At 40.0% G+C, this 14,575-nt stretch overlaps 1 protein-coding gene across 4 annotated transcripts in view; it reads right to left on the bottom strand.

The window, feature by feature from the left end:
* MARF1 (meiosis regulator and mRNA stability factor 1) overlaps window positions 1–10,467 on the bottom strand; it is a 35,423-nt gene extending 24,956 nt beyond the window's left edge. For 2 of the 4 annotated variants that reach the window (XM_043523459.1, XM_007058143.4), the window contains exons 1-5: window positions 10,168–10,329; window positions 7,646–7,850; window positions 5,472–6,140; window positions 4,183–4,357; window positions 1,987–2,213 (exon numbers count right to left, since the gene is read on the bottom strand). In XM_043523459.1, coding sequence (XP_043379394.1) covers window positions 1,987–2,213; window positions 4,183–4,357; window positions 5,472–6,140; window positions 7,646–7,792 — 1,218 coding nt within the window. In that variant the 5' untranslated portion in view covers window positions 7,793–7,850; window positions 10,168–10,329. Of the gene's footprint in view, window positions 1–1,986; window positions 2,214–4,182; window positions 4,358–5,471; window positions 6,141–7,645; window positions 7,851–10,167 lie in introns of all 4 variants that reach the window. The other 2 variants (XM_037910323.2, XM_027820611.3) reach the window with 2 other exon arrangements.
* Window positions 10,468–14,575: the final 4,108 nt, after the last annotated feature.

Here is a 14,575-nt window from a genome sequence, read left to right as displayed (position 1 = left end):
AGAAAAAAGAAGGTACATGCACTTAGATGTATAACTGAGGAAACTATAATACAGCAAACAAGACTGTTTTACTATAGATATATAAATTAGTTTATTCAGAACAAACCATAGTTCAGTATTGCATCTATATTTTATTGAGATACAGTAAGAGGGTTGTTTATGAAGAGGGAAACTCTTTACACCTTGCTTTGAATACCTGAAGTTAAAAACTGTAAAAATAGTTATGCATGGGAATTATTGGTAAATGACTGTGTGCAGCTGTTATTTTCAACTTATTTATCTGAAGAGAAAACATACACCAATTGCTAAACTATCAGCAGTGCAGTGAACAAAAACAACTTGTCAGAAGGACTGATGGATACACATTTTTGAAAACACAAAAGCAATTGATAAGTGTCAGCCTTCCTGAATATACAGCGCCAATAATCAAAAAAGGAGAATTGAACTACTGTTCTCATAAAAACCAAAAGAGAGATACAATAAAAACCAAAAAACCCCCCCAAAAAACACTTACATATTTTTGACCATTTTAACAAAGCATAAGTCTACCTGTGAAATGGGGCTTCCCCCTTCTTTTTCCCAACACAACATACATAAGGAACTTGCATTAAAAGAAAACAGACATTTAGTCGGATTAAGTGTCTACTCAATATGTTCCAAGATGAGTGGACAAGATTTACTGAAACTGAATGCTAAAATGCAATTGAAGTGTGAAATATTTAAACTTCAGCATATTGTATTAGTGATCAAAACTTTTGCTAGGTAAACGAAGTTATTACTGAAGATTGTTTAGTATTCATAAGGTAAGCCTCGAAGGGTTAACATTTCACACAAACTGGTAACTGATAAGGGAACTGACCCTTGGAAATAACCCAGAACTTAAGGGCTAAAGGGGCCTTGGGCTCTGTGTGCGAGTGCACAGACACTGAGCTGTCCCTGGTGTCGCGCCGATCACCTCACCCCAGGTGACTGCCAACCCGTAAGGCCAGCCTTGCCCCTGCAAACGGACAACCCCTGCCCCCATACCATGCCACCCTCACTTCTGCTGACAGTGCTGCCGCCTTCAGAGCTAGGGGCACAGCCAGCAGCTGCCGCTCTCCGGCTGCCCAGCTCTGAAGGCAGCACAGAAGTAAGCGTGGCAATGCCATGACCACCCCACCCACCACCATTATAGCCAGATTTCATGGTCTGTGATGCATTTTTCACGGCCACGAATTTGGCAGGGTCTTAATTATAACCCACTCCCTCCACTTAAAAAACCCAATGACAGAAGTCTGGCACTCCCTATCACATCATTTAACCCAATCTAAGCAGGCTAGTTGCCAGCCAAAACACAGAATTTTTGAATGCCCAAACATTACAAAGTACTAAAGATGGTGATTGTGTATACTAATTCAGAGAAAAACTTACAAAAGTATTAATGTTTAAAAAATTAAACCAAAGAGATTAGAATGCCACATAATTTTAAGGGAAAGCTTCTTAAAAAGTGTTTGAAAGTGTGGAAATGTGGAGTAAAGGAGTCCCAAACAACACTAACTGTGCTCCAATGTCCCTTCCACCCAGTGCACCCTCCATTTAGGAAAGGTTCGTATCAGCGACAAGTTTCAGTTGCCTTCGTGGGTTGACCTGTCATCTGAGTTGGTGATTTAGCTGCAAATTCTGTGAACTGTGCTAGAAATGTTTCTTAAATTACCAAATGAAACAAAGATTCTTCCAAAAACAAAAGATTGTTCCACAGGTAATGAAGTGCATCTTAAACAAACAACAACAAAAACACACACACACCCCATTTGAGGAGATAGCCGTCATGTCTATTTTTTCTTAAGAAAATTAATGCATGTATAAATTCAGCTAAAATTATAACTTCTATCTTCCCCAGTGAAACTGTTTTAATTAAAAAAAAGACTTGCTTCTGTTCATTAAAGATGATCTGCATTATTTTTTATACAGAATGCCTTGGGCGAATAAATTACAACATTTTCATACCTGGCAGTTGTTCAGTTCCTGAATAACTTCTTTATTTTCTTTACTAATGTCACATACACAGATGAATTCTGCTTCCCTGTGACCTTTAAAAAACTTTTCACGAATTCGTTGTACAACTGCTACAGCTGAACGGCCAGTGGGAACAGAGCAATTTTCAATATCCCAAAAGACTCCAATTGGGGGCAAGTTCTCCAGCACCTGGCCTGTTATTGCAACTTCTGGAGACCCTGTAGAAATTTAACAAAAAGCCTTTACGTTAAATTGGGAAATGCTGAGACTATGACACTTTGTCCTTTATGCTTATAACTAGCAAACATATAAAAGATGGGACGTTTCAGATGTTAAAGAACTACAGGCATGGGAAGACAATCAAAGAAATACAGCTAGGAAATTGATCACATCTGAACACCTCCAAGGTTGTAGTTCTCTGATATGTAAGGATTCTTCTTCATTTAAAAAATACATTTGGGGTATGTCTACATAGCAAAAAAACCCATAGCAGTAAGTCTCAGCCCAGGTCTACAACTTGGGGTCGTGCTACAGCGCTAAAAATAGCCATGTAGACTATCTAAATTGTTTAATTGTATCTAAAGTAACACCACACAGTTAAAAGTTCATAATGAATACTGAATTCGTACTGGAAAAGAAATATTTAAACCGTATGGTTTAAAATGTTGTGTCAGAGAAAGCATCCAAAACAAAGAAATCTGGATCGGAATGCCAACTCTGGAATAAGTGGTTATCAAGAACCAAGGAACTACGCAGTAAATGCAAGGTTCTCCTATAGGTGAACAAACTAAACTGAAGAACAGATGTGAGGCTTGGAATTTGCTATTGAGTAGGAGGGACAAAGACAAGTTTCTGCTCTTACAGAATGGCCACGGGAAAAGCTGAATCATGTTTACATACATTCCCTAACCTACAATAAGCAGAAACCAAAGGCAATGGATGATAAATTAAAGGGACTCCGTACAGATGGTCAGCGATTGGAATGTCCAAAGAAGTGAACATAGAACTGACAGAAAAGAATAAGTGCCAGATAACATGCAAACATCGTCTTTTTTGGTGGACTTTTGGTTACGATGTCTGATGGGTTATTCTTCCACGGATTTGTCAGAAATCATACCTTGGAAAAACCATAAAACTGGATAAAAAGCCTAAAATGGCTACAGCTATTTGCTTCCTAAGCTGAAATGACACAGCTTCTCACAAGCTGAGCACAAACAGACAAGAACTGAGAGTTGGACTGTCAGTTTGCCACTCAGCACTCCTATTGGTAACCAAAAGACTGGGGAAAATCCATGCTACAGAGACTATACTGGCATAACTATTTCGCTATAGCTATGCTAGCATAACCCTGTAGCAGAGACCCAGCCTACACCGATGGAAGGGGGTTTTCTGTCAGCGCAGGAGGAACACCACTTCCCTGAATGACGAAACACTCTTCTGTTGACATAATAGCATTTACACTGGGGGTTTGGCCCGTTTAGCCACATCAGTCAGGGCATTTTTATTTTTTCATACCCCTGAGCAATGAAGCTATGTTGACATTAGTTTTCGGTGTAGGCCAGGCCTAAGTCTCTCAAGTCCGTAAGGGAAGACAACAGCGCTACCAGAATAAGATTTGTCATAACACCTAAATTGCAAACTGTCAAATGGAGCTGGAGAACATATTTAGCATACCATTGTACAAATATCATCAATCATTTTATACAATTGTCAATAGTCTTTTAAAAATTTGCACTATAACAATATAGTAACTATACCAGAAGCACAAATATTAAAATTTTACAAAAATATATGAGTATTTCAAGTATTAAAGAGGTATCATCAACCTGGTACATAGTCCATTTTGGAAAAGTAGGTTAAGGTAAGTTCCTGGTATTACACCTAATCTAAATACACTCCAATGTTTCACAATTAAGTTTTCCTTAAAAAGAAAGACACCCCCCACCCCCAATGTTTTCTTTCCTTATACTGCTATGCAAAAGGTCCACACAAACAATATGGAAAACTAACTATACAGTAGAAACAGGAAATACACAGAACTGTCAAATGAACAAAAAAATTTTTTTTTCCATTTAGTCTTTTTCATAAGAAATATCTTCAGAGAGACATGCAGTTTTTAAGATAACCTTTTAACTTTCAATGGTATTTTAAGAAGTGCATCCATTAAATCAAATAAATGTGTCTTACCATATTTTTGTGGTGATTTGCCCAGGCTACTTGCCAGTAATAAACTTGTCTCTTTTCCTGTTCCTTTGGTTCCGCAGCCATTACACATTGGGATAGATATGGGTGCCGTCTGCGTACTAGGAGGGGGAATATTTGGCCAGATTTTAGCAGCATCAATTAAGCTATTTCTGGTTGGCTGTTGGAGCAATTTTTTTCAAAAACACTAATTAGTTTAATGTACAATATTAAGCATTACTTTAAGCTAGAACATTTTGTATTATTTTTACTCTTCATGTCAATGACAAAACAACCTTCCAATGGACTGGGAGTATAGATGTTAATCTGGAAACTAATCCATAGTAATATTAACTGATTGAATGAAGTGTGCTCATCTCACAGACTTTCTTCCCTTATGTATTCAGACCTAACTTTCAAAAAGCGACTAGTGATTTTGAGTGTCCTTCTCAACATATTAAAGGGGCACTCTTTTCGGAAAGTGCTAATCACCTACCCTCTGGCAAAAAAAAACCACCAGAATGCCCAGGCGCCTTTAAAAAATGTCAAATTGAGCATACAAACATGGAGGCACCCAAAAATCACTCATCCCTTTTTAAAATCTTAGCCTCATTGTTTAGTTCTGTGAAGTGATTTTCTATGTACAGTTTTACATTAAAAACAGACCAAATTTGAAAACCCAAATTACATTTTCAATGATGCCTGGCATTACAAGACGTAGAATACATTTAACTATACTTCACTTCTGATCTTTTGTTGAAATTCAAACTGATTTTAAATTTGAAGGTAGTTAAATTAAGTGTACTAAATTGGTACTGAAGCATAAAAATAAATTATAGATTAGAAAGGCTGATCTTAATGCTCAAAAAAAAAAACTTTCCCAACTCATGAGATGGATCTATCTTGATCAGTTGCTCATGCTCCATACAGATTATCTGCATGTAATCCTTCATAGAATCACTACTAATGGAGTGTTTTATCTGGAGCTGTCAGAACAGGTGAGCAGCTCCTTTCAGAACTAGAAAAGATTCTATTCAATTAATAAAGAATCTCAGATACACTTCAATAGTGTGATAACCCGCTTTATCTTCCTGAAATTGAATGCTACCTCCATGAATCTCCCACCTTCAGATTAAGAGCAGGCTTCTGATACCATGGCCCTTAAACTACGTATTAACATCAACTAGATAATTCAAACTATAGGCCACCATAACTATTTTGTCTCCCAGTTAACATTCATTATTTAAGCATTTACAACATATAGCACTTTAAGAAGAAATGTGAAATGTACAAACCTTGCTTAAACATTCATTACAGTAGTGAGAGCCCTTTAAACAGACCGAAGGTGCCACATTTAGGTGCAAAGAGTTGGTGCATACACGTGATGTTAGCTCCGACTGTGTAATATGCTCCTCCAAGTGCCCTGTAGCCCCACTTGTAAATTCGGAACAGGGAAAATAGCCAGAAGATGTGCAGCTCTGAAGGGCTGGAAACTGATGCAGTTTGTGCACGCTACCATGACAGGACTGGAAATGGAGTTTTCCACAACATGGCAGATGTTGACAGGAAGATACATTATTTTCTATGCACATGCTGGGGAAGTCACTTGCCATGCCTGACAAACTGCTTCTAGCTGGAGCATTCTTGAGCGAAGACGCAGACTGACAAGCAAACCCTGACCCTACTTGACAAGTAATTGTCCCAGTGCTTTGAGAGTCTAATATTGTGCCAGGATGAATCAAGCTACCACCACCACCACCAAAATGCATCTTAGGAGTACAAGAGGAGTCAGATCCATGAGCACAGCAGCTTACTTTGGGGCTAGGTGAAAGCTGTATTTGCTGTTGCTGAAGAGAATGAACATCAGGAAGTGGTACTGCTGGAAAGAGTTTAGAGCCAGCATGAAGCGGAGATGAAGCATCCTTCAATTCCACAACAGTTTTCTTGTTCTCCATGTAATCTTTCTGGAAAAAATAAGCCACATAGATGCCCCTGAATGTAACTCTCATGTATGAGCTAGTAGTTTATAGTTTAAAAAAAAAAAAATTTATATATACATATACACACACACACAGTTACAATTCTGACAGTGACAGGAGCCAGGAAATTGTAACAATCAAGAGGACCATCATTCCACCAGCTGCACGTGCCGAAATCCATACAACTCATATATAAATTGTATGCACAAAACTAATGGGATGAATGTTGTATAGTTTTGATATTTCCCCAAAATCCTGGAGATAAAAAGATAGTGGCTGAGGTCAGCTACTATGTTGGAGGTGGAGAAGGAAGTTAAGACAATTATTACAGATATTCTGAAATCGCAAAGAAAGCAGGCAAGTAATGTCACAGTGATATACAACCACTTCTGTAATGGTAAATTCTAGCTGACTGGACAGTAGAGATAACAAAAAAATTGATAAAGATAACAGGAACATATAGAATTTACTTAGGCTTTGGATCAAGTCCCTCTGAAAAGGCTATTAAAGAAGACTGGTAGCCATGAGGTGAAAGATGAATACCTTAAAAGGACAAAAAACAGACAGAAGACAAAGTATGAACGCAAACATAAGACAAAGCAGCAATTTTCAACATACAGATGTTGAATGCCCCTGGTATTAATAAGACTGATGTTTGATATACTTAATATTATGGAGGCTGGGTGATGAACAGTAGTTCTGAACCCCAAGCCACTATAGCAAGATGCATGATAAAGGAAAGACACACGGCGTAAGAACTGCTGACATCACATGTTTAGGTTAGCCAAGACTGGATAACGTAGGGAGCTCTACAAGAGATTATCAAAATTAGCAGCCATTGGTTCCGAGAAGATCAGTTGGGTATTCCTATTTACTGTTTCCCATAATACAAGAGCAAGACTAAAAAAAGAATGTAATATAGATAAAGGGGAATACAGTTGCATGCCACATATATTGTAGAACTCACTACTACAACTATTCGGGCAAATATCTTGGCAATATCTGTAAAGGATTAGTTTCTAAAATCTAAACGGAGTTTGAGGAATTTCTCCCCCCCGCAGAGCCCTAGATGATTTGTAACCTGGGTACTCAAGTCTGCCCCCTTCATGTGATTCCACCTCTGTTGCAAACAAACAGCCATTTCCATAAGGTGTCATCAACCCTCGAACTTACTCTCCCATCTTGGCAAATTTGTTGGAAGTTCAGGACCAGGCTCATCTATTTCCCCCGTGTTTTACTGACAGGTAGATTGAACATCTATATGGTGGCTGGATAATTGATGTTATTTTAGGGGGTTAGACATTTATAAGATCATCTTGCAGTTATAGTAATTAATATAAAAACTTAAGACCATCTTTATGATACAGGGCATAAGTCGATAACCTGTGGAAGTCGGGAAACCCCCCCTCCCCCCACGGTATAATATGACAATTTGGTGTACTCCTCTGTTCCAGTGTATCAGTTATGTTCTTAGTATACCAAAGAATTACCGGTTTTGCACTGAAAGGCGAAGTCTGTTCAGTGGTAGAAAAGCAATTAGAGAATTTCCAGAGCCATGGTTTAGCATCATTATCTTGTCGTTGAACCCATCCAAATGATCTACTGCAGAGATTCTCCGTTCTGTTTCCCTCCATCATACAGCCATACAGAATAGTTCAACATTCTTTTATCCCTCCTTTCTTTCATTCTTCCCACCTGTTAAAGTTGTGCATATTTTAAATATTAATACTTTAAAACGTAACACAGCCATGCTTTTGTCTTGATTATGAACTGCAAAGTTGAAAAGTCAGTAGATCTGCACTATTTCCATTCAACTTAATAAAATGGTTTGGACACAGATTAGACTTATTTCTACAATATGAGTTATTATTGTAGCTTACTCCTGTATCTTAAAATGGGAACCCGAAGCACTGGTAAGTGAACATAAGCAACATTTCCATTCATGGTGGCTTCTGTAAATACACAAAACCAGTTAAGGAACGGATATCTAGCAACACTCTGTGAACAACAGATATTGCTACTAGAGCCCTGCACAGGACTATTTTTTTTAATCCCACTCCCGTCCCACAATACACATTCCGCATTGTTTCTTGCATTTTTATCTGGCTCCCAGCTGTAAAATATCTTAGATCCCGCAAATCCCACAAGAGAGACAGATTCCCGCATGCTACTTAACAAAAAGAAAAAAGGGTTGGTTACTATACTTTGTGGTAAAAATTGCTTCTGAATTCCATGTATATATACACACACACACTCATACACACGTACACATTATATATACACAGAATTATATATACATGGAATTCAGAAACAATTTTTACCACTTAAAGAATAAAACAAATCTTGCTTAAACCACGTAAAAATATACTTTAACTCCTGTTATAATAGGCATCAATTCTCTTTCTATCCCTCGTTTAAAGTATGAAAACCTTTATTTAAAAAAGAAAAACTTGTTTTACACTGCTGAAATTCTATTTATGACAAACTGACGAGAGATTTAGTGTTTGCCTGCAAATTAGTGCAGTCTGGATTTTTTTTGCCTATCCAATTCTGCCCACAACAAAGTACATTTTACCCACTGCCACTATTATGGCATCCCAGTCCCGCTGCAGGGCTCTAATTGCTATGTCCGCAATCCAGGAGCTAGAGTTTCATGACAGAAAGTCCAACGGGAGAGCACAAAGAGTGAGTGCAATGTAATGAAAAAAATGAAGGAATACAAACCATGCAATTTAAGTACTCAGGATTTATACAGAGCTTTACCTAACGAAAGCTCTTTTACTAATCCTCAGCACACACGGAGGTATGTAAACCTTACTGCTGTTTCACAGAGTCACAAAGACGCTAAACAACTTGTCCAACACCCCACAGCAAATTATTAGAAGAGCTAATAATTAGAAATGCAGACTTCCTGACTTCACAGCCATATATTCTATTCAGCAGAAACCATGCTGCCTCTGCTCTTTAGTTACTTTTTTGAAAGTTTAGCCCTGAATAGGTGAACTGGCCTTTATTCCATGTTAAAGCTATCCAGATTTGACAATAAAACTATATGAACTCTACTCTGAACTGTACTCGGATATTTGTCCTCTTCAAAATTAGATCACGTTTATTAAATCTTGAAACCTTGGCCGGTTTCTTTTAAGAGTATATTCGATTTAAAAACAATTTTAAAATAAACGTATTGATCCCTTATTATAACATTCAAAATTATTAAAACAAAAGGATTTTAAAAGTCTGATTTCTTTTAAACTCTTTGTGTTTACTCTTCCTTCCCCCCTCTGTTTTGCTTTATTTAATAGCGATTCTCGAGGCAGTCTCTCTTCTGGGCTCACGCTTGTAGTTCACACGCTACAGGGGAACGCTTACATCCAAACGAAAGCCTGCTTTAATTTGAGCGCGTCTTGAAGCGCAATCCAGAAAAACTGCCGAGGGTTTGTCTGGGAAATGGGCTCCCACTGAGCCCCGCCCGGGCACATGGCCAGGCGACAAGGGATGAAAGCACACGTTCAAACCCGCGTGGGGAATCGCCTAAGGGAAAGGGGTCGCAGCTCGGGGGCGCACCCAGGGCAGCAGGATTTGGAGGCTCAGGAAGCGAGCGCAGAGAGTAACCCCACCGAGAGAGGACCCCCCCCCCCCCACGGCACTCCGGGGACCTGCTCCCCGCCCAGGGCAACACCAGGACCTTCTCCCGCCCGAGAAAGGGTCAGAGCCTCCCCCCCCTAGGACCCCGCACCCCCGTTGCTCCCACACAGGCAGGCTCCCCCAGCGACGCCAAGTAGCGCCGGGCTTGGTTAGGAGGGGGCCGCAACCGGAGACACGAGAAGCCGCCGGTGCTCAGCCCTCCCCTAGCCCAGGACTGCGCACCACCCTCCCGCTGGGCTTTCCCCAGGCCCGAGGCCCGATCCCTTTGAGGCCTAGGCCCCCAGCCTGACTCCGCACCCACGCTCTCTCCCGCCACCCGGAGCGGGCCCGGCGTCCCGGCCCGCCGGCGCGACTCCCCCTCCGTCACCTGGGCCGCTCTCGCCGCCGCAGCCGCCTCTGTCTCGCTCGCTCTTCACATCCCGGCTCCCCCGGCCCCACACACCCCCTTTGTTTTGCTCCCCCCTCCTCTCCGCAGCTTCCGCCCCCAAGCGCAACACCCAGTGCCGGAAATGAACTCACTGTCGTAAACCAACTGCGACGGCCGTAACACTCCCCCTCCCCTTCGAGGCTAGAGCGGGGGGAGCCGGAGTGGGTCGGGAGGGGGAAGACATTTAATCCCCCTCCCAGGATCAGGGCTTGCGTCTCTCGTCAGCCTCACAACTGCGTCACAGCAAAAAGGGGGAGACAGAGCCCTCTAGCCTATAGCAATCCTACTAGACCCTAATAGGGGCCCTCCGAGGGGGAACAGATGTCCCGATTCTTATAGGGACGGTCAGGCTGTTTGGGGCTTTGTCTTTTATAGGCGCGTTTTACCCCCCACCCTCCCCATCCCGATTTTTCACACTTGCTATCTAGTCACCTTCGTCTCTACACTGGGGGTTGGCTTATGGGGGAGTACCTGGAACAGACCTCGAAGCAGGGGTACTTGGTAGTTCTCCACCCTTACACCCTCTGGTACTCTACGCCCCCGCCCCAGGGCGGGAAATGCTCAGGAGACACCTAGTGTCAGTCAAGCCAGGATGCAGCTCCAGTTCATTCACATTCCTACTGTAGTTTTCATGACACCGTAGTCCAGGAAAGGACACCAGAAAATCATTGTAATTAGGAGCGGTAAACGTGCATAGCATTTTACAAGACGGCTACACCGCAGTAGTCTCTGCCTTGGGGCAGTTACAAGGGAACTAAGGTCTTGTCTACACTAGGGAGTAGCCTTCATTCAACCGTTGGTTGCCAACAATTGGTGTAACTGTACTGATGTAGAAAAGGCCTCAGATATAGAAATAAAACACAGGGACTGGAAGGTCAGGATAGTGCTGGAGAGATCAGCCTGGGAAAGATTCATGGGAAACACACGTTTTAATGATGGATTAGTACTGGACAAGAAGTGGGAGGATATTCCTGCACTACAGGAAAGGAGCAATTAGTACAGTGTTCAACTGAGCTATTACACATCCACCATACCAGTGTTTCTGGCGTGGCTCCATCAGTTCCTTTTAGAATTTATGCTTTCCAAAAAAAAAAAAAAAAAGTCCTAGATCTCATGGTTGCAAAGAATGCATTGCAAATGATTGAGTCATAAATGGTTTTGAATAATAAAATTCCAAGCCCCCTTTCATTTCAATAGGGTGTAAACTCTGAAACTTAATGATAATAGTTTAAATATCAAAACTGCTAATTAATTTGCTGCTTGCTGTTCAACTGTTGGATTGTGGGAGGAGTTTGAGTAGAGCATCAGGACCTTATCCCACCTGCCCCTAGGAAGGGTCAAAGCCTTCCTCCCCAGTCCCTACGGCCAGGACCCTGCACTTCCACCACCACCCCCATCTTTACTCCTTCCCAATTTGACCTCTGAGAGGGAAAATTAGGGTTTATCTACACACAGTTTTCACTGGTTTAACTAAATCACTATTTAAAAAAAATTATTTAAATGGTGCAATCACCTAATGTCGGTGCAGTTACATTGATAGAAAAGTGTTTATATTGATCTTAGAATTTTTATATTGAGATGGCTATGCCCACACTTAAAGACTGAAATGCCACTTGTTTTTCAATTGTAGCAGTTAAATAAAAAACCCTTAATATTACAATATCATGACTTCCTCTTCCCAAGATGATCCGTGTTGAACAATCTGGAACATCAGTTTTCCCTCAGATGGCTTGTGAACCCAAAAGACAAGGCTTCTGAGCCTTACCCTGGATTCTCACGTTTTACAAATCTTGCTTGTTTCACTTTACAGCACTTTCCTTCAAGGTCTTCAGCAAATCAGACATACCTTGAGTCATGCAAGTCAAGTTGGATTTAGGTCACCATTAGCGTGTGTCAATTTGGAAAAGTCCCACTTAATCCAGACATTAAAAAAATATTTGGTATTTTCTATTTCACAGAGACTGTTGGTCTTTGGCCCTCTAAAGAATATGTATACAAAATCTGGACAGTTAAGACCACTTTTGAGGAAGTTGGTATGGTCTTATATGGGTAAAATGGATTAAGAAGATACTATGTCACCAGTTTACGGGAAATTCAATGTAAAAATATCTAGCAGGTAAACCCTAGCACAACAAAACCAATATTCATTCATCAGCAAAATAGAAATAAACTCAGTCTTATAGATGTCATCATCTCCACTTCTCTGCTAATTGAAAAACAGACACATTTTTATAGTCTTCTTACAAACAAGGTAATTACAATAACCTTTATTATTATTTATTATTTGTATTGAAGTAGTGCTTAGGAGCCTCAGTCTTTGATCCAGGACCCCATTGTGCTATTTTGGAACTGGACTTTTGCTCTAATAGCTTATCTTCTGAAATCTAAATCTTGTTACAGAAAAGCTACTGTAAAACTCATCAAAATGTGAGTCATTTAAGACATAATTTTTTTTATTTTAAGGTCTGAATAATCATACAAGCTATTCTTACAATCTTAAAATTAGTGCACAAATGGTAACTAATTAATATTAAAAAAATCAGCAGGATATTGGGACATTGGTCCCTATCTTGCAGACATGAACGTAGGTGCTTAACTAGCTGAAGTTAAGCATATGTGTTTGCAGGATCAGGATAATTGTCAGGTGGTGTTTAGCATGTTTTCTTAACCAGTCCAAAACAACAAACATTTTTTAGTAATTTAAGGGCAGAATTAAGGGGCACTGTCAACTTAAGTTTTTTAAAATCCACTAATTTTAGAAACTTCCAGTGCTGGTATAACATCCTTTAATAGTTTGTCCAAAAATTAAAAATAATAATAATAATTGTTGGGAGATTTTTTTCTCCAGACCTGTCGATGTTGATAAAGCTCATCGTACAGGTGAAACAGACAAACTGATTATATGCTATAAAATCCTTTCAAATGCATGAAGTAAGCAAACAGAAAAAAACAGAAGGCCAGATCTTGACTGGTGTACATGGGAGATGCTCTGTTCATGTCAAAATAACAGCACCCATTTACACCTGCTGAGGATCTGATTCCAAAATTATTTTGCTAACTTCTCTCAGTTATAGTTATCTTAGTTGTTGAGTGTTCCATTAATATCTGAATCGTCTACAGTAACACGAACTGCCACCTGAATTACACTAGTGGCCTGGTCCTCCAAAGACTCTAAGTATGTGTGCAATCCCATTGGAACTGTAATAACTCACATGTTTAAGTCTTTGTAGGACTGGGCCCTAAGGACTCAGACCCAGATCCTCAAAGGTTTTTAGGCACCTATCTGTCATTGTAATCAATGGAATTAGAGCCTGAACTTGAATCTTTGAAATCAACGGGACTAGGATGAGGTCCTCAGTCCTCTGCTTAGATATGTGGGTGCCCATCAACAGGCATCTTGTTAAACTGGCGGCTGGATGTGCACAATAATTAATAATAAAATGCTCAGTGATGTATGTCCATATATATGTGGGCTGGATCACCCTCCAAAGTAGTAATTTATGGTTTTGTTTTGAGTCTTTCAGGAAGCAAACATCAGACACACCCACTGAGCAGGTATTTGTGTGCATTATAATATGGGCACACACCTATTGTACTTGAGCAACTCTGAGTATGTCTTATCCCTATTAATAATTAATAAGCAAAAAGAACTGGATCCAAATTCCACTAAAGTCAAATCATAGAGTACCACTGAGTTCATTAGGCTTTTGGATCAGGCTTACTGCTGGTGAACATTCTTGTCCTTCCCAGCATTTTGGAGACACAAAAACATTATACTGGTGTGCTCACATCATTCATAGGTTCTGTTTAGTCTTACTGTGGTTTTTGGGGAAACATGTCCCAAATGGGGAGATCATAAATGACATGTAAGTAAATGCTGCTTTCTAATGTCTCACAGAGGGCCTAATCCTAATACATGTTGACTTCAGCAGGAGCAGTACTGCACACAGAATCTTATCCCATGCTAAGCAAAAAGTGGATTGAGTGGGTATCTTGAATGTATAAATTTTGCACTTTTATGGCATTTAAAATAGTTAAGGTTACATACTGAGATACCTTTCTGAAAATTTACACCTTGGAGTCTAAACTCACAAGTCAGCCCAAAGGTGACTTTTTTTTTTAAAGAACAAAACACCACATCCTGAGGAATTTTTTTTTAAAGTTATGGGAGTGTGGAAAAAAATACACAGTTAATAAAATTATAACTGAGGCGATTGCAGAGGCGATTTGAGCTCCACTCACACTACAGATCTTACAAAATAATGCGAGTGGTTAACTTTTGTCAGTAAAAAAATTAATCACATATATTTGTGTTTGCAGAATTAGTGCCCCTGTCTTCTTACGCCTT

This window comes from Chelonia mydas, chromosome 10, assembly GCF_015237465.2.
Source record: "Chelonia mydas isolate rCheMyd1 chromosome 10, rCheMyd1.pri.v2, whole genome shotgun sequence".
Taxonomy (NCBI): Eukaryota; Metazoa; Chordata; order Testudines; family Cheloniidae; genus Chelonia; species Chelonia mydas.
The sequence above is the reverse complement of the archived record's forward strand: the minus strand, read 5'-3'. Positions and strand labels throughout refer to the sequence as shown.